General features: G+C 43.2%; 1 protein-coding gene across 1 annotated transcript in view; it reads left to right on the forward strand.

Moving 5' to 3' along the window:
* LOC137363988 ((E3-independent) E2 ubiquitin-conjugating enzyme UBE2O-like) overlaps positions 1-23,453 on the forward strand; it is a 336,360-nt gene that overhangs the window by 255,006 nt on the left and 57,901 nt on the right. Inside the window, 4 exon segments of the mRNA XM_068027481.1 lie at positions 5,199-5,291; positions 12,909-13,575; positions 14,608-14,744; positions 14,997-15,200. Of these exon segments, the coding sequence (XP_067883582.1) occupies positions 5,199-5,291; positions 12,909-13,575; positions 14,608-14,744; positions 14,997-15,200 (1,101 nt within the window).

The following is a 23,453-nucleotide window of genomic DNA, read 5'->3' on the forward strand; positions in this document are numbered from 1 at the left end:
GCAGCCAGTTCGATTCACTGCAAATGATATCAAGAAATGGCTGAAGACACTGGATACAGCAAGGGCTGTGGGCCCTGACAACATCCTGGCTATAGTACTGAAGACTTGTGCTCCAGAACTATCTGAGCCCTTAGCCAAGCTGTTCCAGTACAGATACAACACTGGTATTTGCCTGACAATGAGGAAAATTGCCCAGGTATGTTCTGTACACAAAAAGCAGGACAAATCCAGTCTGGCCAATTCCTGTTCTGTCAGTCTCCTCTCCGTCATCAGCAAAGTGATGTAAGGTGTCGTCAACGGTGCTATCAACAAATCAACAATAACCTGCTCACTGCTCAGTTTGAATTCTGCCAGGACCACTCGGGTCCAGATCTCATTGCAGCCTTGGTCCGAACATGGACAAAAAGAGCTGAATTTCAGAGGTGAGGAGAAATTGACTGTTGACATCACGACGGCCTTTGACTGTGGGATCAAGGAGCCCTAGTACATTTAGTCATAGAGTCATTGTCGTACAGCATAGAAATAGGCCCTTCGGCCCACCGCGTCCATGCCGACCATAATGCCTATCTATACTAATCCCACCTGCTTGCATTAATTCCATATCCCTTTCTGCCTTTCTCATTAAAGTACTTGTCCAGATGCCTCTTAAATGTCGCTACTGTTCCTGCGTCCACCACCTCTTCAGGCAGCTCATTCCAGATACCCACTATTCTTTGTATGAAAAATTTACCCCTTTGATCCCCTTTAAACCTCCTCCCTCTCACCTTCAATCTATGCCCTCTAGTTTTAGTCACCCATACCATGGGAAACAGACTCTGGCTATCTGCCCTATCTATGCCTCTCATAATTTTATATACCTCTACCATGTCCCCTCTCAGCCGGAACATTGAGCTGCCAGTCCTGCCCATCCCTCAACCACGTTTCCGCAATAGCTATAATATCACAATCCCATGTACCGATCAATGCACTGAGTTCATCTGCCTTACCTGTAAGGCTTCTTGCATTAAAGTAAATGTAGTTTAACCTACCAGACCTTCCACGCTCCCTGTCCTGCCCCTGCCCGGCCTGCCTACTGGACTTGCTTTAACCTCTACATTTGCCTCAACTATCTCATCTGAGAGACTACGACTTTGGGTCCCACCCCCCTGCAAGACTAGTTTAAACCCTCCCGAGCAGTACTAGCAAACCTCCCCGCAAGGATATTGGTCCCCCTCCAGTTTAGATGCAACCCGTCCTTCTTGTACAGGTCACCTCTGCACCAGAAGAGATCCCAATGATCCAAGTAGCTGAAGCCCTCCCGCCTACACCAGTTCTTCAGCCACACATTCATTTGCCTTATCCTCCTATTCCTACCCTCACTAGCACGTGGCACGGGGAGTAATCCTGAGATTACAACCCTAGAGGTCCTGCTTTTTAACCTTCTGCCCAACTCCCTATATTCACTTTGCAGGACCTCATCTCTCTTCCTGCCAATGTCGTTCGTACCAATATGGACCACGACCTCTGGCTGCTCACCCTCCCCTTTCAGAATGTCCTGCAGCCGCTCCAAGACATCCTTGACCCTAGCACCAGGGAGGCAACATACCCTCCTGCAGTCTCGTTTGTGGCCACAGAAACGCCTCTTTGCACCCCTTACGATAGAATCCCCTGTCACTATAGCTCTTCCGACACTTTTCCTCCCCTGCTGTGCAGCAGAGTCCTCCATGGTGCCACGAACTCCACCCCCCCCCCCCCCCCCGAAACAGTATCCAAAGGGGTATATCTGTTTGAGAGGGGGATGGCCACAGGGGACTCCTGCACTACCTGCCTGCACCTACTGTCTGGTGGGTCACCCATCTCTTTTCTGCCTGTGCAGCCGTTACCTGCGGTGTGAGCACCTCACTAAACGTGCTATCCACGACTTCCTCAGCATCGTGGATGCTCCACAGTGAATCCACCCGCAGCTCCAGCTCCGTAATGCGGGTAGCCAGTAGCTGCAGATGGATACACTTCCTGCACACATGGTCATCAGGGGCACTGGAAGCGTCCCTGATTTCCCACATAGCGCAGGAGGAGCATATCACGGGGCTGAGCTCTCCTGCCAAGACTTACCCTTAGGTTAATTAGTTACTTAATTAAAAAATACTAATTGTACTCGGGGCCTTGTTCTACCCACTACAATCTAAAGTCCTTAAAAAAAAACACTTTAGTAGTACTCACCTTATCACCAGAGATTGTTTCCAACAAAAAAAAACGACTTTCCCCTTATTTATTTTTAAAGATCTTCTAACAGCTGCCACTCACCAACCAATCACCTTGCAGCTCTCCTCTGACATCACTGCCTTTTTTTTTCAAAAATCCGGCGCGCTGGAAAAGGTTCGACTGCTCTCCTCTCCGCTCCCGGGAGGTAAGAGACCAGGCCTCGATCCTCGGGGTTGATTTATAGGCTCCGCTCCCGGCTTTCTCCCCACAGGTCCGCTCCGTCCTCTCTGCTCCCCTCCCAGAAGGTAAGAGGTCAGTGGGAATCGGGGGAGGTCTTTACTGGCTGGAGTCAGACTTAGCAGAAAGGAAAATGTTCAACCTGGAGAGGTGTGAGGTAATGCATTTGGGGAGGTCAAACAAGGCAAAGGAATATATGATTAATGGGAAAGCACTGAGAAGTGTAGAGAAAGTGAGGGACCTTGGAGTGAATGTCCACAGATCCCTGAAGGTAGCAGGACAGGTCGATAAGGTGGTTAAGAAGGCATATGGAATCCTTTCCATTATAGGCCGAGGTAATGAATCTAAGAGCAGGGAGGTTATGCTGGAACTGTATAACCCATTGGTTAGACCACAACCTGAGTACTGTGTGCAGTTCTGGTCACCTCATTACACAAAGAATGTAATTGCACTAGAGAGGGTACAGAGGAGATTTACGAGGATGTTGCCAGGACTGTAAAAATACAGCTATGAGTAAAGATTGGATAGGCTGGGTTGTTCTCCTTGGAACAGAGAAGGCTGAGGGGAGGTCTGATTGAAATGTACAACATTTTGAGGGGCCTGGATAGAGTGGAGGTGAAGGCCCTATTGACCTTAGCAGAGAGGTCAGTGACTAGGGGGCATAGATTTAAAGTGATTGGTAGAAAAATTAGAGGGGAGATGAGGAAAAAAATTTTCACCCAGAGAGTGGTGGGGGTCTGGAACTCACTGCCTGAAAGGGGAGTTGAGGCAGAGACCCTCAACTCATTCAAAAGGAGTCTGGATATGCACCTCAAGTGCTTTAATCTGCAGGACTACAGACCAAATGCTAGAAGGTGGGATTAGAATAGGTGGATAGTTTTTCGGCCGGCACAGACACGATGGGCCAAGTGCCTTAAACTTTCTATGATTCTATGTTTGTGACTTTTGGAGGCCAATCATCTAGCCCCAGGTCATCACTGCAGGAGTTCCTTAGGGATTGTCTCAAGTCTTCAGCTGCTTCATCAATGATCTTCCCTCCATCATAAGGTCAGAAGTGGGGATGTTTGCTGATGAATGCCGAGTTCCACTCGCAGTACCTCAGATAATGAAGTAGTCCTTGCCTACATGCAGCAAGAGCTGGACAACATTCAGGCTTGGCTGATCTGTGATGCAAATGTTGCTTGCCACTGAAGTGCCAGGCAATAACCACTACCAACAAGAGAGAGTCTCCTAAGCCAATAATATGGAAAATTGTCCAAGTTCCCCTGCATTCAATAGCATTACCATTGCTGTATCCCATACCATCAACATCCTGGGAGTCACCATCGACCAGAAACTTCATTGAACCAACCACATAAGTACTGTTGACTCAATGAGCATGTCAGAGGCTGGGTACTCTGCAGTGAGTGTGTTCCCAAAGTCTGTCCACCATCTAACTACAAGTCACAAGTCAGAAGTGTGATGGAATACTCTCCACTTGCCTGGATGAGTGCAGCTCCAACAACAGTCAAACTCAACACCTTCAAGGAAAAAGCAGCCAGCTTGATCGGCACTCCACCTTCAGCTTAAACCTTCATTCTCTCCCTCATCAGCACAATGTGACAGAATGGTGTACCATCTACAAGTTGCACTGCAGCAACTCACTAGGGTTTCTTTGAGAACACCTTCTAAACCAGTGACCTCTACTACCTAGAAGGACAAGGGCAGCATGCAAATGCAAATACCACCACCTGCAAGTTCCCCTCCAAGTCTCCCACCATCCTGACTTGGAAATATATCATGTTCATTCATTGCTGGGCCAAAATCCTGGAACTCTTCCCAGTAGCATTGTCGAAGCACCTTTTGTTCAGAGTACAGCAGCTCAAGGAGGTGGCTCACGATCACCTACTCACAGGCAATTCGGTGTCGGGAATAAATGTTGGCCTTGCCAGAAATGCCCATATCCTGTGAATGAATTTTAAAAAGCTAGATGTCAAAGGGTTCTAAGTGTCAACTCATAAATCACTAATAGGAGTAACACAGCTTAACGAAACCTTAATATGATTCATTTCTAGAGTGATTGAATTCAAAACCAGAGAGGTTATTGTTAAACTTGTATAGAACCTTGGTTAGACCACACTGGAGTACTGTGAAGAATTCTGCTCTCCATATTACAGAAAGGGTATAAAGGTGCTGGAGAAGGTGCCAAAAAAAAAAAAAAAATCCACATGTATGATACCACAATATGCCTTTCGGGAACGACTGAACAGGCTGGGGCTCTTCCATTCTAGAAAAGTAAAGACCTGATGGAAGTTAACATTATGATTGGGTAGATGCAGAGAAGATGTATCCACCTCTGGGAATCTAAAACTGGGGCCTATGAATGTAGAGAATCACTAATAAATCCAGTAGTGAATTCAGGAGAAACTTCTTCATCCAGAGTGTGGTTAGAATGTGGAGTTAGAATGAAACGGTGATGGGGTTCAATGAAGTAGGGTATAAGGAGGTTCATGTGAAGCATAAACACTGGCGTGGACCTGTTTCTGTGATGTAAATTCTGTAATCGCGATGGTGAAATATGTGAGCCATTTCCCCAATGTGTGTTGTGTCTTTTTTTTTTAAAGTGGAATAAAGAAGCAATCTGTTGGCTGAAGGGAAGACCGAGGTTTTGGTTGATCCTGGGGGGAGACACTGCTGCGCTGTCATCCTCTGTAGCCTGCAATATTTGGAGAAACTAGATAGTGTTTGATTTGAAAAGCAGGATTTGAATGTTTGGACTGAATAATTCTCTCCTCCTTTAGGAACCTTCTGTTGGTCAGGTGTCTCGTGTTGATGTTACTGGCAAGGTTGAAGTAGTTTGGGCCGATAACTCCAAATCCAGCATACTACCTCAGGTAAGAAACTGTCCTGGGCCAATCAGATTGCTATAAAGGTAGGAAAGGATATCTGTGCTCATTCTAGCTTGAGAGTAGAGGTTATGTTGACTCATTCTGCTGCCTGCTTGAAGGTATGTAGAAGGTTTTCATAAGTGAGGGCTTATGGGGGACTAAAACAAAAATATTTTAATAAGTTTACTTTATTCATTCAGGTAATGCAGTTCTGCACCTGAGTTGTGCATTTAGCCGGGCCTGGCAGGCATAGATTGAGCTCTACATCCTCAATGTATGAATTGTAGAAACCGAGAGCATAGAAGAACGTCATTCGGCCTCTTGTGCCTGTGCTGGTTCTTTGAAGGAGCTGCTGTGCTTAGTCCCGCAGCCCCTGATCTTTGTCCTCAAAGACCTCTCCAACCCCTTTAAAATTGCTTAAGGAAGACAGGAGTAGGCCGTTCAATGAGATCATGGCTGATCCACGGCCTAACTCCATATACCTGACTTTGGCCCATATCCCTTAATATCTTTGCTTAACAAAAATCTATCTCAGATTTAAAATTAACAACTGTTCTAGCTTCAACTGCTGTTTGTGGGAGAGAGATCCAAACTTCTACCACCCTTTGCGTGAAGAAGTGCTTCCTAGCATCTCTCTTGAACGGTCTGGTCCTAATTTCTAGACTATGCCCCCTAGTTTTAGAATCTTCAACCAGTGGAAATAGTTTATCTTTATCTAGCCTGTCTTTTCCTGTTAGTCAGTCTCCACCTCCTTTTCAGGCAAAGTGTTCCAGATCCCAACAACATTAAAAAAAAATTCTCCTCCTCTCCCCTCCAGATCTTTTGCCAATGATTTTAAATCTATGACCCCTGGTTGTTGCCCCACTTGCCAGAGGGGATAGGTTTTCTGTATGTGCTCTATCAAAACTTCTCATCATGAAAACTTCTGTTCAGTCACCTCTTCTATTACAAGGGGACCAGTCCTAACTTTTACAATGTCTCTTCATAAATGAAGTCCCTCATCCCTAGTAACACTGGTAAACCCACCATACCCTGTCTTTCTTGAAGTGTGTCCAGAATTGTCCACAGTACTCCAGCTGAGGCCTGACCAGTGAACATGCACACTATGGTCTCTCTGCTCATGCATACTTTTCAAAATCGTGCCATGTTTTGAGATGAATCCATGTTCCCCTTGGCTTTCCTTCCAACATAACATGATGGGTTATAATCTGTGCTTCTCAGTATTTCACTGGGAAGAGTGTCTGCTTTGGTAGTGAACAATCTTCAATCTATCTTTGGCCTCCTTGTCTCGAGAGACAATGGGTAAGCGCCTGGAGGTGGTCAGTGGTTTGTGAAGCAGTGTCTGGAGTGGCTATAAAAGCCAATTCTAGAGTGATAGACTCTTCCACAGGTGCTGCAGATAAAATTGGTTGTCGGGGCTGTTACACAGTTGGCTCTCTGCTTGTGCTTCTCTACAAACAGGATGGTCTTCACCTGAACCAGAGGGGTACCAATATCCTGGGGGGGGAGATTTGCTAGTGCTCTTCGGGGGGGTTTAAACTAATTCAGCAGGGGGATGGGAACCTAAATTGTAGTTCCAGTGTGCAGGATGTTGAGAGTAGTGAGGTCAGGGATAAGGTTATAAGGACACAAGAGGGCACTGGCAAGCAAGAGCTTGGTTTAAAATGTGTCTACTTCAACGCCAGGAGCATCTGGAATAAGGTGGGTGAGCTTGCAGCATGGGTTGGTACCTGGGATCTCGATGTTGTGGCCATTTCAGAGACATGGGTAGAGCAGGGACAGGAATGGATGTTGCAGGTTCCGGGATTTAGATGTTTCACTAAGAACAGAGAAGATGGTAAAAGGGGGGGGGTGTGGCATTGTTAATCAAGGAAAGTATTACAGCGGCGGAAAGGACGTTTGAGGACTCGTCTACTGAGGTAGTCTGGGCCGAGGTTAGAAACAGGAGAGGAGAGGTCACCCTGTTGGGAGTTTTCTATAGACCTCCGAATAGTTCCAGAGATGTAGAGGAAAGGATAGCAAAGATGATTTTTGACAGGAGCGAGAGTAACAGGGTAGTGGTTATGGGGGACTTTAACTTTCCAAATATTGACTGGAAATACTATAGTTCGAGTACTTTAGATGGGTCTGTTTTTGTCCAGTGTGTGCAGGAGGGTTTTCTGACACAGTATGTAGACAGGCCAACCAGGGGCGATGCCACATTGGATTTGGTACTGGGTAATGAACCCGGCCAGGTGTTAGATTTAGAAGTTGGTGAGCACTTTGGCGATAGTGATCACAATTCGGTTAGGTTTACCTTAGCGATGGGCAGGGACAGGCATATACAGCAGGGCAAGAATTATAGCTGGGGGAAAGGAAATTATGATGCGATTAGGCAAGATTTAGGATGCGTAGGATGGGGAAGGAAACTGCAGGGGATGGGCACAATCGAAATGTGGAGCTTATTCAAGGAGCAGCTACTGCGTGTCCTTGATAAGTATGTACCTGTCAGGCAGGGAGGAAGTTGTCGAGCGAGGGATCCGTGGTTTACTAAAGAAGTTGAAGCACTTGTCAAGAGGAAGAACAAGGCTTGTGTTAGGATGAGACGTGAAGGCTCAGTTAGGGCGCTTGAGAGTTACAAGCGAGCCAGGAAGGATCTAAAGGGAGAGATAAGAAGAGCAAGGAGAGGACACGGGAAGTCATTGGCGGATAGGATCAAAGAAAACCCTAAGGCTTTCTATCGGTATATCAGGAATAAAAGAATGACTAGAGATAGGTTAGAGCCAATCAAGGATAGTAGTGGGAAGTTGTGTGTGGAATCGGAGGAGATAGGGGAAGTGTTAAATGAATATTTTTCGTCAGTATTTACAGTGGAGAAAGAAAATGTTGTCGAGGAGAATACTGAGATACAGACTACTAGGCTAGATGGGATTGAGGTTCACAAGGAGGAGGTGTTAGCAATTTTGGAAAGTGTGAAAATAGATAAGTCCCCTGGGCCAGATGGGATTTATCCTAGGATTCTCTGGGAAGCCAGGGAGGAGATTGCAGAGCCTTTGTCCTTGATTTTTATGTCGTCATTGTCGACAGGAATAGTGCCGGAAGACTGGAGGATAGCAAATGTTGTCCCCTTGTTCAAGAAGGGGAGTAGAGACAGCCCTGGTAATTATAGACCTGTGAGCCTTACTTCGGTTGTGGGTAAAATGTTGGAAAAGGTTATAAGAGATAGGATTTATAATCATCTTGAAAAGAATAAGTTCATTAGAGATAGTCAGCACGGTTTTGTGACGGGTAGGTTGTGCCTCACAAACCTTATTGAGTTTTTTGACAAGGTGACCAAACAGGTGGATGAGGGTAAAGCCGTGGATGTGGTCTATATGGATTTCAGTAAGGCGTTTGATAAAGTTCCACACGGTAGGCTATTGCAAAAAATACAGAAGTATGGGATTGAAGGTGAATTAATGCTTTGGATCAGAAATTGGCTAGCTGAAAGAAGACAGAGGGTGGTGGTTGATGGTAAATGTTCATCCTGGAGTATAGTTTCTAGTGGTGTACCGCAAGGATCTGTTTTGGGGCCACTGCTGTTTGTCATTTTTATAAATGACCTGGATGAGGGTATAGAAGGGTGGGTTAGTAAATTTGCGGATGACACGAAGGTCGGTGGAGTTGTGGATAGTGCCGAAGGATGTTGTAGGTTACAGAGGGACATAGGTAGGCTGCAGAGCTGGGCTGAGAGATGGCAAATGGAGTTTAATGCGGAAAAGTGTGAGGTGATTCACTTCGGAAGGAGTAACAGGATTGCAGAATACTGGGCTAATGGGAAGATTCTTGGTAGTGTATTTGAGCAGAGAGATCTTGGTGTCCAGGTACATAAATCCCTGAAAGTTGCCACCCAGGTTAATAGAGCTGTTAAGAAGGCATATGGTGTGTTAGCTGTTATTAGTCGGGGGATCGAGTTTAGGAGCCACGAGGTCATGCTGCAGCTGTACAGAACTCTGGTGCGGCCGCACCTGGAGTATTGCGTGCAGTTCTGGTCACCGCATTACAGGAAGGATGTGGAAGCTTTGGAAAAGGTGCAGAGGAGATTTACTAGGATGTTGCCTGGTATGGAGGGAAGGTCTTACGAGGAAAGGCTGAGGGACTTGAGGTTGTTTTCGTTGGAGAAGGAGGAGAAGAGGTGACTTAATAGAGACATATAAGATAATCAGAGGGTTGGACAGGGTGGATAGTGAGAGCCTTTTTCCTCAGATGGTGATGGCAAACACGAGGGGACATAGCTTTAAGTTGAGGGGTGATAGATATAGGACAGATGTCGGAGGTAGTTTCTTTACACAGAGAGTAGTAGGGGCGTGGAACGCCCTGCCTACAACAGTAGTAGACTCGCCAAATTTAAGGGCATTTAAGTGGTCATTGGATAGACATATGGATGAAAATGGAATAGTGTAGGTCAGATGGTTTCACAGGTCGGCGCAACATCGAGGGCTGAAGGGCCTGTACTGCGCTGTTATGTTCTATGTTCTATGTCTTTTTTCCTGGTAGTGAACAAAACCTAATGTCATTGAACTTAAACCAGGGGTGGGGGAGGGGAGATCCTTTAGCACCCATTGCAGAGTCCAAAGTGTTTACAACTAGAATACGTTGGATTGCACTTTAGTTGAATCCATTGACTGATACTTGCGCAAATAATAACTGCAACGAAGGAGTGACACATTGTTTAATAGAGACACACAGGAAATGGACTAATAACCCAGAGACATAAGTTCAGATCCACCATGACAGCTTGTAAATTTGAATACAGTATTGTAAGTAAATCTGGCATAAAAAGCTAGTCTCAGTAATGGTGACCATTAAGCTACCCGATGTTCATAAAATCCCTTCTGGTTCTCTAATGCCCTTTAGGAAAGGAAATCTGCCATCCTTCCCCTGTCTGGCCTACATGTGGCTCCAGACCCACAGCACCCACTTTTAACTGCCTTCTGAAGTGGCCTAGCAAGCCACTCAGGTTGTCAAGGGAAATTAGGGATGGGCACAAAATGCTGGCCTTGCCAGTGATGTCCACATCCTGTGAAAGAATTTTTTAAAAAATTCTCAAAGGCTAGTAGGACGTTCGAGGTGGACAAAGATCTGATTTGGTGATTTCAGAATCTCATTGGGGATATTGCATCTAAGGCAAGGCCAGGCTGCACCTCACCTGGGAGTGTTTGAGTGTAGAGAGCTTCACTCCATCCTACCCAAGCTGTGAGTAAATTACAAGAGTGTTGAATGGGATACCACTAATCACATCCTGCCAATTAAAGTCCCTGCCCATTATTATAGTTTTCTCACCATATCAGTAATTTCAATTGCTGAAAATAGAGACATGTCGAAGCTTTTTGTCTTGCACTCATCAGGACTTTCTTTTTGGGCCTCCTTATCTCGAGAGACAATGGATACGCGCCTGGAGGTGGTCAGTGGTTTGTGAAGCAGCGCCTGGAGTGGCTATAAAGGCCAATTCTGGAGTGACAGGCTCTTCCACAGGTGCTGCAGAGAAATTTGTTTGTTGGGGCTGTTGCACAGTTGGCTCTCCCCTTGCGCCTCTGTCTTTTTTCCTGCCAACTACTAAGTCTCTTCGACTCACCACAATTTAGCCCTGTCAATACACAAGAATAACCAATGTAAGGGGAAAAAACAACTTATACTGCATGAGAAGAGAGTGCTGATTGGTTGGCAAGTGGTCAAGCTTGCCTGGTTTAAATTTCAAACAAAGCTTGGCAGTTAACTGTCAGTCAATATAAACTGGTGCATTCTCCATGGCAACGCCTCTACCAATCAGAGTTCACTTGCCAACCAATCCGCACTCTCTTATGTGGTAAAAGTTGTTTTCCCTTACATTGGTTACTCTTGCGTATTGTCCTGATGAGTGCAAGACAAAAAGCTTTGACAAAATGTCTCTATTTTCAGCAGTTCTCAAGTTCTGTACTACCCAACGACAATTTCAATTCCATAAGCTTCAACTTTAGCCAGCAGCCTCGTATGAGGGACTTCATCAGATGTCTTTTTGAAGTCTGTATAAACAGCATGCACAGGCATGCCTCTGTCCACTACTTTTGTCATCTCTTCAAAAAAATTCAATCAGATTCGTCAGGCATGACCTATACTTCACTAGCATCTGTTGGAGAAGGAAATCTGCCGTCCTTACCTGGTCAGGCCTACATGTGACTCCAGACACAGCAATATGATTGATTCTTAACTGTCCTGAAATGGCCTAGCAAGCTACTCAGTTGTCAAGGGCAATTAGGGATGGGCAGCAAATGCTGGCCTTGCCAGTGACACCCACATCACATGAAAGAAGGAAAGAAAGGTGTTCAGTCCTTAACTATAGATTCTAGTAATTTCTTGACACCAGATGTGTTAGGCTAACTGGTCTATAATCCCCTGGTTTCCCTTTCTCACTTTTGTTTTAAATAGAGTGACATGCATAATTTTCCAATCTAAAGGAATGGTTCCCGAACTGAAAGAACTTTGGAAGGTTATAGTTAAGGCATCTGCAATGTTCTCACCTACTCTTAAAACTGTAGGATGGAAACTATCTGGTCTTGAGGCTTTGTCAATCTGTGCTGGAGTTGTTCTCCACATGGTGCCAAACTCAAATGGTTAATTAGTCACTCCTTTTCTTCCTCTTGTTCTATTGCTCCCAAGGTAGATTGCAGCAGATATCTTCTGTTAGATTTTTCTCCCTTTGCATTCATTGGGAATGCTGATAGTAGATGGACCATCCCTTTAATTGAAGCTGCAGTTGGAATTGGAAGCATGTGCTCAGATTGCTAGGTAACAGGATGCTGTTAGCACCCAATTCATCAAATGTGATTTCAAGAGAATTTGACCACATTCAAGCAAACTATTCTAACCTTGTTACAAATGTAAGGGCGCTTTTGGAATGTTCTGGACAGCTGACATCCAAAGGACATTGAAGCAATGGGTGGGTCTTGAAAAGATCAATAAATATTTGCATTTATGTTCAGAGAGACTAATAAAGCTGCATTCCTATTTACTGGACAAAAAGGAGATAAAGATTGGGTCTTTTGCAACATCTCTGCCTTTCAGAATTTAAATGAGGACAGGATATTTGACTTTGACTGAGAGCACAGAACTAAGTACTGTTTATGTTTGCTGAGCTTCCAGTGCCACAGATTTTTTTAAATTTCCCCTTCCCAATCCAATAATGGATGTGTGGGCACAGATTCCTGGCAAAATTGACTGATTAAACTAGCACCTTCAACATGCTGGATGCACATTTGGTTGAAAATATGACTGGATATTTTAATAGGGAAAGAAATTGAATTGAAATGAACTAGTAAAATATAATTTCTGATGCTGGGATCAGGGAGACAGTATTCTTTGGTTGGTAACAGACCAGAATTCAGTGAGTGCTCTGGGGGTTCTACTTGATCTTTTAAGAGCAATGGAGTATTTCTTCTGTGTCTTCCTTCAGTCGATTAGATGGAGGGGTGGATTGTACATTGTGTGTGGAAGGATTGGCCATGATGGGGCCGAATGGCCTTTTCTCTTTTTTTTTTTTTCCTACTGTCATAACTCCTAACCTAAATTATGAAGTGTTAATGTTGACTTATCTCTAAATTTGAATAACTTTTCTTCATTGTTTGCTAGCATCTGTATAACGTCGAGTCTGATATTGAAGAATCTGACCTGGACTCTCTGGATGGTACCTCCACTGGAGCAACATCTGATGAGTGGGAAGATGACAGTGATAGTTGGGAAACAGATGATGGTGTGACTGAGGATGAGATTGTAAAGGGAAGTGAGGCACTTGAAGTTGGAATAGAGGTAGCAGCACAATTGGAAGAGAGTAAAATTGAAGCAGAGCAGGCTCAGGCAGCTGGAGCAGCTTCAAGTAGCACAAGTCTTGAGAAAGTTGCAAAGGATGGATCTCCCAAAGGTTTCCATGAGATAAAAGAAGCCATTAAGATTTTAGAAAGTCTAAAGAATATGACAGTGGAACAACTGTTGACTGGTTCTGCTACCTCACCAACAGTAGAGCCAGAAAAGCAAACCAAGGATAAGAAATTCAGAGATGATATCAAGAAACTGCAAGAAACTCTCCAGAAGACACTAGATAATGTGGCCATAGTCGAGGAAGAGAAGATGGAGGCTGTTGTGGAAACGGAGAGCAAAGAAGAAAAGCTGGAGGTGCAGACTCCCGTCAAGTCAGAGTGGTCCAGTGATACACCTGTACTTTGCCAACAGCGCAGCAAACCTGGTGTGACTTTCACTAGTGCAAAAGGCGAAGTCTTCTCTGTACTTGAGTCAGTGCCTGGTAAGATTCAAAATCCATGCAAAAGCTGTACCTGCGGTTTTTTTTGCCCTCACTAAACACATGACAATTTGTAAAGCAGAAAGTCCGGCTAGTACCTTTGACAATACTAGCTTATCATAGTGGGAGCATCAGTTGTGCCTGTGCTGGGCTGCATAATTAAGGATAGCTGCTGCTTTCAGGACTGGACCTTGGCTAGTCTTCTGGGCTAACCTCCCATCCTTGCCTCCTCAACACAACAGGGTAGGAGGGAGAGTTCCATTTGCATTTAAGTAATAAAATGAGTTTTGTCCTTGAGGGTGGTGCAGTATACGTTCACGAGAACAAAACTGGGGGTTAAAGTGTTAAATTGAGCACAGGTTGCATAAACTTAATTTGTATTCTGTTGAATTCAGAGGATTGAGAGATGATCTGATCAAGGTGTTTAATATGTTAAAAAAGGAATTGATGGGGTAAATAAAGAGAAATTATTTCCTTTAGTGGGAGTCTAGAACAAGGAGGCATAACCTTAAAATTAAAGCCAGGCTGTTCAAGGGTAATTTCAGGAAGGAATTTTTGATAGAGTAGAGGAAATCTTTAAAACTTTCCCCCTCAAAAAAACAAAAGCTGTGAATGCTGTGGGTTAATTGGAGCTTTCAAGACTGAGGTCAGTAGATTTTTGTTAGGGTATGGAGCAAAGGCGGGTAAAATGGAGTTGAGACACATCAGCCAGGATCTGATTGAATAGTGAAACAAGTGGAGGGATAGGAAGGGAAGCAGTGGAGACTGAATGGCCTCCGGTTCCTGTTTCTTTGGACAGTGGCAGTACATTCACCATTTTGTGGTGAGCTTTGCTGCAGATTATGAAGAAAATATATTGGGAGTCTGCTAACTAAATCAGTAGCATTTTTGCCATGTGGTGCTCTGAAGCTCCTTGTGATGTTTTTCTATGCTAATGATTAATAAATGAGCTTGAATCGCAAATAAAATCCTCGGATTCCGTATGATGCAGAAAGTAAATTTTGCGTGTCTGCTATTCTGTCCTTTCATTTACAGAGAGCCATGCATTCAAAAAAATGGAATTTCAGCCAGCAGATTCAAAGAAATTTTTCAGCACAGTGAGGAAAGAGATGGCACTACTTGCTACAGCACTTCCCGATGGCATCATGGTTAAAACCTTCGAGGACAGAATGGCAAGTCTGAGCCAGGCACCCAGTGGGGGTTTCAGTATTGTGTGAAAATAGCTATCTCAACCTTAATGCATTAAATGGCCACCTTGGCTTTGTTAACATTGATGGAAGTGTATGTAAGGGGGTGGTGGGTGGTTGGCAGTGAAAGAGGGAGAACCTATTTATTGCATTTTCCCCACATTTGTTCCAATGCATATAAATTCATGGGGAGTTATCTGGTGAATGTCAAGCTAGTAACTTCTTTTCTTTCCATAGGATCTGTTCTCAGCACTAATCAAAGGTCCAACACGCACTCCTTATGATGATGGGCTGTTTCTCTTTGATATTCAACTTCCCAATGTTTATCCTGCTGTGCCACCGCTTTTTCGTTATATCTCTCAGTGCAGTGGTCGCCTCAACCCTAACCTGTATGATAATGGCAAAGTGTGCGTGAGTCTGCTTGGCACGTGGATTGGAAAGGTATGCATCTGTTGATGAGACAGCTATTTGTTATCAATATTCAATATGTTTTTACTGGAGAACGCTCAGAGTAGATATCGTGGAAAGGTCCCAGTTGACGATGAGTATTCTGGTTCCATGCACTGTGGAGAGACTGGAGAAGCTAGGATTGTTCTCAGCCGAGAAGCCTGAAGGGAGATTTAATGGAGATATGCAAAATCATGAAGGGTTTGAGTAAATTAGGAGAAACTGTTTCTATTGGGAGGAGGGTCAGTAACCAGAAAATGCATTGAAAGTCATTGGCAAAAAGCCAGAGGGTAGATGAGATTTTTTTAAAATATACTTTTGAGTTGTTGTGATCTGGATTCAGTAGTAACTTTAAAAAGGGAATTGGATAAATACTTGAAGGGGAAATAATTTACAGGGCTATGCTGTAAAAGCAGGGGAGTTGCACATTTTCACTTGCCCTGCTAAGGCTTTGTGATACAGGTTCTGACACTACAAAAAAACAGTAAACTCCTGGTATATAGTATATCTGACCATCTAAAACAAGAAAATATGAGCATATGAATTAGGAGTAGAAGTAGGCCATTTGGCAGCTCGAGTCTGCGCCACCATTCAATTAGATCATGGCTGATCTGTTTGTGTTTCGAATTCCACACTCTCATCTACCCCTGATAATCTTTGATTCCCTTGTCTAACAAGAATCTAGCTACTTCTGCCTTAAAAATATTCAATGACCTCGCCGTCTCCACCTTCTGAGGCAGAGTGTTCCAAAGTTGCACAACCCTGAGAAAAGATATCTCCTCATGTGTGTCCTAAAAGGGTGACCCCTAGTTCTGGTCTCGCCCACAAGAGGAAACATCCTTTCCACATCCACCTTGTCAAAACTGTTCATGATCTTATAGATTTCAATCAAGTCTCCCCTCACTCTTCTAAACTCCAGTGAAAACAAGCCCAGTCTGTCCAGCCTTTCCTCATTCCAGGTATCAATCTAGTAAACCTCCTCTCAACCACCTCCAACGCATTTACATCCTTCCTTAAATAAGGAGACCAAAACTGCACACAGTATTAGAAATGTAGTCTCACTGTATAACTGAAACATAAAATCCTTACTCTTATTTTCAGTTCCTCTCATAATAAAGGATAGCATTCCATTAGCATTCTTTATTACTTACTTTACCTTCATACAAACATTTTGTGACTCATGCACTAAAACACCTAGATCCCTCTGCATCTCTGAGTTCTGCAGTCATTCTCCGTTTAATACTCTGCTTTTTTATTCTTCCTGCCAAAGTGAACAACTTCACATTTTCCCACATTATACTCCATCTGCCAGATTTTTGTCCACTTACTCAACCTATCTATATTGGTCTGCACCCTCCTTATGTCCTCTTCACAACATACTTTCCTACCTATCTTTGTGTCATCTGCAAATTTAGCTACCATGCCATCACTCCCCTCATCTAAGTTATTGATATAAATTGTAAAAAGTTGAGGCCCCTGCATAGACCCCTGTGGGACTCCACTTATCACATGCTGCATACTCTGTTCTCTGCCAGCCAGCCAATCTTCTACCCATGCTAATATGTTATCCCCTACACCATGAGCTCCTGCTTTACGCAATAACCTTTTATGTGGCACTTTGTCAAATGTCTTCTGGAAATCCAAGTACAGTAGGTCAACAAGCTCCCCTTTATCCACAGCGTATGTTACTCCTTCAAAGAACTCCAATAAATTAGTTAATCATGATTTCCCTTTCACAAAACCATGCTGGCTATTCCCATTTACCTTGAGTTTTTCTAAGTGCCCAGCCTTAACCTCCTTAATAATTGATTCTAACGCCTTCCCCACAACAGACATCGAGCTAACTGGCCCATAGTTACCAGTTTTCTGCCCGCCCCCTGGCTCCACCCATCCCCCCTTCTTGAATAGAGGGATTATATTTGCTGCTTTCCAGTCTGATGGAACCTTTCCTGAATCTAGCGAATTTTGAAAAATTAACGGCAACGCATCTATATCATTAGCCACCTCTTTTAAGACCCTAGGATGAAGTCAGGACCCGGGGACCTGTCGGCCTGCATCATCTTCAGTTTGTCCAGTTAAGATTTTTGGTAAAGAGCATGTGTCAACTTAAATTTTATCTCTAAGGATACTCTAACTGGTATTGCAAAGAAGCAGATTGCTATAAGCACTAATTGATCTCCGATCAGGCAAAACTTATCCTCCTGTAATTGTCTTTGCTTGTCCCCACTTTCTAGAATAATGGAATAGTACAGCATAATAGACCCTGGTGGATCTATTTCCTGGTGGTTTTTTATCCATTCTAATCTCACTCTCTGTTCCCCATAACCTTAATTTTTTTCAACCAGCTGCCTAATTCCCTTAAAAGGTTATAGACTATACTTCAGCAATGACTTGTGGCAGATTCTACCTACCATTGGTGCCAGGAAGCTTTGTCAATTTTAATTCCATTTGTGATTATTGCTTTTTGTCATCTGACCACTTGGTGAAAGTAGCCCATCGCTGTTTACCTTGTAACAGTCATAATCTTCTAATACCTTTATCAGGTCACCCCTTGATCATAAAGATGCATGGAAATTTACAGCACAGAAGGAAGCCATTTGGCCCATCATGCCCATGTCGACTGAGAAAGGGCTTTTCAGCCTCATCCTGCTTTCCAACTCTTGGTCCGTAGCCCTGTAGTTATGGCACTTCAAGTGCATAGCCTTTATTTTTAAAAAACATGATGGTTTCTGCTTCTGCCTCCCTTTTCAGGCAGTGCCAGACCCCCACCAATTCAGTGAGATCACCTCTCGTCTAAACTCCAGAGAGTATAGACCCAATTTACTCAGTCTCTCATCATAGGACAACCCTCTTATCCCAGGAACCAATCTAGTAAAACTTGGCTGTACTGCCTCCCATGCAAGTATATCCTTCCTGTAAATGTGGAGACCAAAACTGTGCATAATACTCCAGGTGTGCTTGCACCAAAGCCCTGTACAATTGTAGAAAGATTTATTTATTCTTGTGCTCCAATCCTTTTGCAATAAAGGCCAACATGCCATTTTCCTTCCTAATTTCTTGCTGTATCTACATGCTAACTTTGTGTTCCTTGTACAAGTACTCCTAAGTCCTTCCGAACATCAACATTTAGAAGTTCCACTCCTTTTTTTTAAAAAAAAATTCTGCTTTTCTATTAATACTTCTCCTCATTATACTCCATCTGCCACCTTGTTGTCCATTCACTGAGCTTGTCGAAATCTCTTTGCAGCCTCTTTGTGTCCTCCTCACAGCTTACATTCCCATCTAACTTTGTTTCGTAGGCAAACTTAGATACACTACTCTATCTCTTTGTCCATCATTAACACAGATTGTAAATAGTTGAGGCCCCAGCGCTGATCCTTGTGGCACTCGTCTAGTCACAGCCTGCCAATTTGAAAATGCCCCATTTATCTCTACTCTCTGCTTCCTTTCTGTTGTTCAGTCCTCTATCCAAGCTAATATCCCTAACTCTATGAGCCCTTATCTTGTCTGTTAACCTTTCGAATGGCACCTTATCGAATGCCTTTTGGAAATCCAAGTATACCAAATCTACTGGTTCCCTTTTATCTAGTTACATTCTCAAAAAAACGAATACATTTGTCAAACACCATTCCCCTTTCGTAAATCCATTTTGACTTTGTCTGATCAAACTATGATTTTCTAAGTGCATTTTCCCTGACGACTGATGTCAGGCTAACTGGCCTGTGGCTCCCTCCATGTCCCCTCCCTCCTTTCTTGAAAAGCAGTGTTACATTTGCTAACTTCCAATCTGCTGAGACCGTTCTAGAATCTAGGAAATTTTGGAAAATCATAATCAGTGCATCCACTATCTCTGCAGCTACCTCTTTAAGAATCCGAGGATGTAGGCCATCAGGTCCTGGGGATTTCAGATTTTCGGCTCCTTAAGTTTCTCCGATACTTTTTCTCTGCTCATATTAATTTCCTTAAGTTCATCACTCTTATTAACCCCTTGGTTACCCTCTTTCTGGTATGTAATTTGTGTCTTCGACTATGAAGACAGACACAAAATACTTGTTCAATGTCTGTCGTTTCTTCATTCCCCATGATAATTTCTCCTGTCTCTGGCTCTGAAGGACCAATGTTTACTTTAGCTGCTCTCCTTTTTTTATATACCTGGAAAGCTCTTATTTGTTTTTATATTCCTGGCTAGTTTAACCTCATTCTTTTTCATCCTTTTATCAACTTTTTGGTGGCACTTTGCAGGTTTCTAAAACACTCCCAATGTTCAGGCTTATTACTATTCCTTACACATTGCAGGCCTCTTGTTTTAATCTAATACTATCCTTAACTTTAGTAAGCCACTGATGGATCTTTCTTGCTGAGATTTTTTTTAATGGAATCTATTTTTGTTGAACATTTTGAATTGTTTGTTTAAATGTTTCCCATGTCTTTTAGTCTATTTACCCAATCAATCTTAACCAGCTTCCCCTCATACCTGTTTGATTGGCTTGTTTAAGATTCTTGTTTGGGACTGGAGTATGTCACTTTCAAACTTCATATGGAATTTAATTGTATCGTGATCACTTTTTCCCCAGTGGATCTTTTACTTTGAGGTTACTAATTAACCCTGCGTCATTGCACAACACTAGATCTAAAATAGCTTTATCCCTACATTTCATCTGGGCGTGGTGATTTATCTACTTTCAAAGATGCATGAGTGCAAAAAACCCTGTCTTCTCCAGTCTGTCTTCCTAACTATGGACAAAAATTACGCCATTTTGTCTGTTACTTTGTCACTGGATGTATGGGGTTAAAATAGCAAGTTCAGTTTCCTGGGCTGCTGTGAATGTCTGCTGGTATTTGTGCTGCATGTGTAAATGCCAAGAATGCAACTCTGTTTACCTGATTATTTTGTTTGTGTTCAAACGATTTGTTCAAGCAAGCCATAAAGTGGGTGTTTTTAGATGGAATAATATCTCTTGGATCATCCAAAGCATTAAAACCAGGTTTTCCCAGGGCCAAGCAATTCAATTCAAATATAAATATTGTGTTATTTTGTAAAAGTATGGTTGATTGGCAGCTCAACTTGAGTTTGTCGTTTACTCTCTAGTTTCTTTTTGTTTCTATGGTATCTTCATTTTGAAAATGTATTTTAGTCTGACCAGTTCTTCAACTAGTGGAGCAAGTGAATAATAGAAAGTGGGAGATTAGCAGCTACAGTCAGGAGGCCTTGTTTCCATTCCAGTTTTACGCTGTGTACACACTACATGCGCTTGGCTTGTAATTCCTTTCATTTTCGCTACCTTGATTAGATCAGCCCTCAACTGTCTAAACTATTGAGGGATTCAGTAAGGTAGATACAGAGAAACTATTCCCACTGGTGAAGAAGTTGAGAATGAGAGGCCATAATCTTAAAATTAGAGCCAAGCTATTTGAGAGCAGTGAAGCAGGCTGGAAGCAGATGGTGCTGGATCTGAGAGTCTGAACCGAACAGGAGAGAAGAAAAAAGAAAAATAATCATGAAGTAACATCACAGGACAAGGAGTCACTTGGGAGTGAGTACATTGGTAAGCTTTTAATTTAATCTAAATTAATCAACTAGAAAGTAAGATTTGGCTAATTAGTATAAAACTAAAGCCAACTTGATAATTTTGTGTTCGTCAGTGCTCAATTCATGAATCAGATCGAGAAGATAAAGTTAAAATTAAATAATAGGGGATAGTAGACTAAATTCTGAATTTTTCAGTAAATTGAAATCTAATTTTTTTTGATAACAATTGAAATGTTTTTCTTATGGACAGGTGGAAAATGATGTGGGTGGCTTTCATCTTTCAACTGACTGCGGATAGTACTTTAAAAATAGTGTTTTAGACCCTGCGTGTTTCAGGGTCAAGTAAACAGACAAACAACGGGTTTTCTTGCAGGTTTATAAAGAAAGATAACTACCTATTAGAATAATACCAGAAAATCTTCGCAATCTTACCCACTCACGCATTCTCCCTCTCACAAAAGATAGAGAGTAGAGGGTAACGTGCAATTAGAGTTCAATTGTTGTAAAGAGAGTTCACTTTGAAACCTAAAATAAAAGCAAAATACTGCGGATGCTGGAAATCTGAAACAAAAACAAGAAATGCTGGATTCACTCAGCAGGTCTGGCAGCATCTGTGGAAAGAGAAGCAGAGTTAACGTTTCGGGTCAGTGACCCTTCTTCCGAAGAAACGTTAACTCTGCTTCTCTTTCCACAGATGCTGCCAGACCTGCTGAGTGAATCCAGCATTTCTTGTTTTTATTTCACTTTGAAACCTTTTGGTTTTCAGGAAGGAATTTTTAATTGTAGGTCTGAATGTTCCTTGTCTTGAAATTGAAGTGTCGCTGACTTCTTTGGTTAAAACTCAGTCCAAAGTTGGTGGTGGGTGTCCTGGTTCAATTTCTCTGGGGAGTTTTCAAGGTCACCTTGCAATCTCTTTGCCTCAGTAGTTTAAAGACGGTGCTGGCAGGGCTTATTGCTTAGCTGGATTGATCTCTCAGCTTCTCTGGCTGGAATGCCTTTCTGTCTGTGTGTGTCTCTCTGAGCAGTTAATACTTTTAAGGTTTAAAAAAAAAACTCTCGGGTTTTGGTTTTAGTCAGGTGTTTCAAGACTGCCTTCCATCGGGTGTTCATGTAATATCCCAGGATGTGGGGACCATTATTACATAATGACATTTGAATATGGTCCATTTTAATAAATGAGTGTTATTTCACATCTATAATTATGGGCTTGGCTGCAGAGTCTGCAAATGCCTTTGCTAGTCCAATTTCAGATGGTAGGAATCGTTAGCATGGAATGGGCTGTTTTACATATCAACGTGCCTCCTCGAGGCAATTCCACATGTTAATAATGGTCACATCTTCAACAGACAGACATGTTGATTGGCAATACAGGGGTCGATTCCCTGACCTCTCCCTACATGTTTCCAGGTAGCAAAGTGTCCATTTTCTTGTAGCGTCGTTCAACAGTTTACTTTTATTGCTTAATTCCTTCTGTTCATTTCATATTTTATCACTGTTCCTTTTGTGAGTGTGACACAGTTAATCTCTATATAAACTAAAGTGACAGCAGAGGTGAATAGTTAGTGAGCCTTTATTTAAGTCATAGAGAGAGAGTCATATAGTCGTACAGCATAGAAACATGCCCTTCGGCCCACCGCATCTATGCCGACCATAATTCCTATCTATACAAATCCCACCTGCCTGCATTAATTCCATATCCCTTTATGCCTTGCTCATTCAGGTACCTGTCCAGATGCTGTTTAAATGTTGCTACTGTTCCTGCCTCCACCACCTCCTCAGGCAGCTCATTCCAGATACCCAATATTCTTTGTGTGAAAGATTTACCCCTCTGATCCCCTGTAAACCTCCTCCTTCTCACCTTAAATCGATGCCCTCTAGTTTTACTCACCCCTACCATGGGAAACAGACTCCGGCTATCTACCCTATCTATGCCTCTCACACCTCTATCATGTCCCCTCTCAGCCTCCTTCGCTCCAGGGAAAACAGACCCAGCCTATCCAATCCCTCTTTATAACTCAAGCCCTCCAAACCAGGCAACATCCTTGTGAATCTTTTCTGCACCCTCTCTAGCTTAATCACATCTTTCCTGTAGTGCGGTGACCAGAACTGCACACCGTGCTCCAAATGCGGCCTAACCAACGTTATGTACAACTGTAACATGACGTCCCAACTCTTGTACTTAGTGCCTCGGCCGATGAAGGCAAGCATGCCATACGCTGCCTTCACCACCCTGTCTACCTGTGTTGCCACTTTCAGGGAACTGTGTACCTGCACCTCAAGGTCTCTCTGCTCAAGAACACTCCCCAGGGCACTGCATTCACTCTATATGTCCTGCCCTGGTTTAACTTCCCAAAATGCATCACTTCACACTTGTCTGTGTTAAATTCCATTTGCCACTCCCTTGCCCACTTTCCCAGTTGATCTATATCCTCTTGTAACCTTAGACAACCACCTTCACTGTCCATCAATTTTGATGTCATCTGCAAACTTACTAATCATGCCCCTTACATTCGCATCCAAGTCATTAATATATATGACAAACAACAGAGGGCCCAGCACCGATCCCTGCGGCACACCACTGGTCACCGGCCTCCAATCTGAAAAACAACCCTCCACTACCACCCTCTGCCTCCTATCACCAAGCCAATTTTGTATCCAATTGGCTAGCTCACGCTGGATCCCATGTGTTCGAACCTTCTGGAGCAGCCTACCATTTT

This window comes from Heterodontus francisci, unplaced genomic scaffold (genome assembly GCF_036365525.1).
Source record: "Heterodontus francisci isolate sHetFra1 unplaced genomic scaffold, sHetFra1.hap1 HAP1_SCAFFOLD_598, whole genome shotgun sequence".
In the NCBI taxonomy this organism is placed as follows: Eukaryota; Metazoa; Chordata; class Chondrichthyes; order Heterodontiformes; family Heterodontidae; genus Heterodontus; species Heterodontus francisci.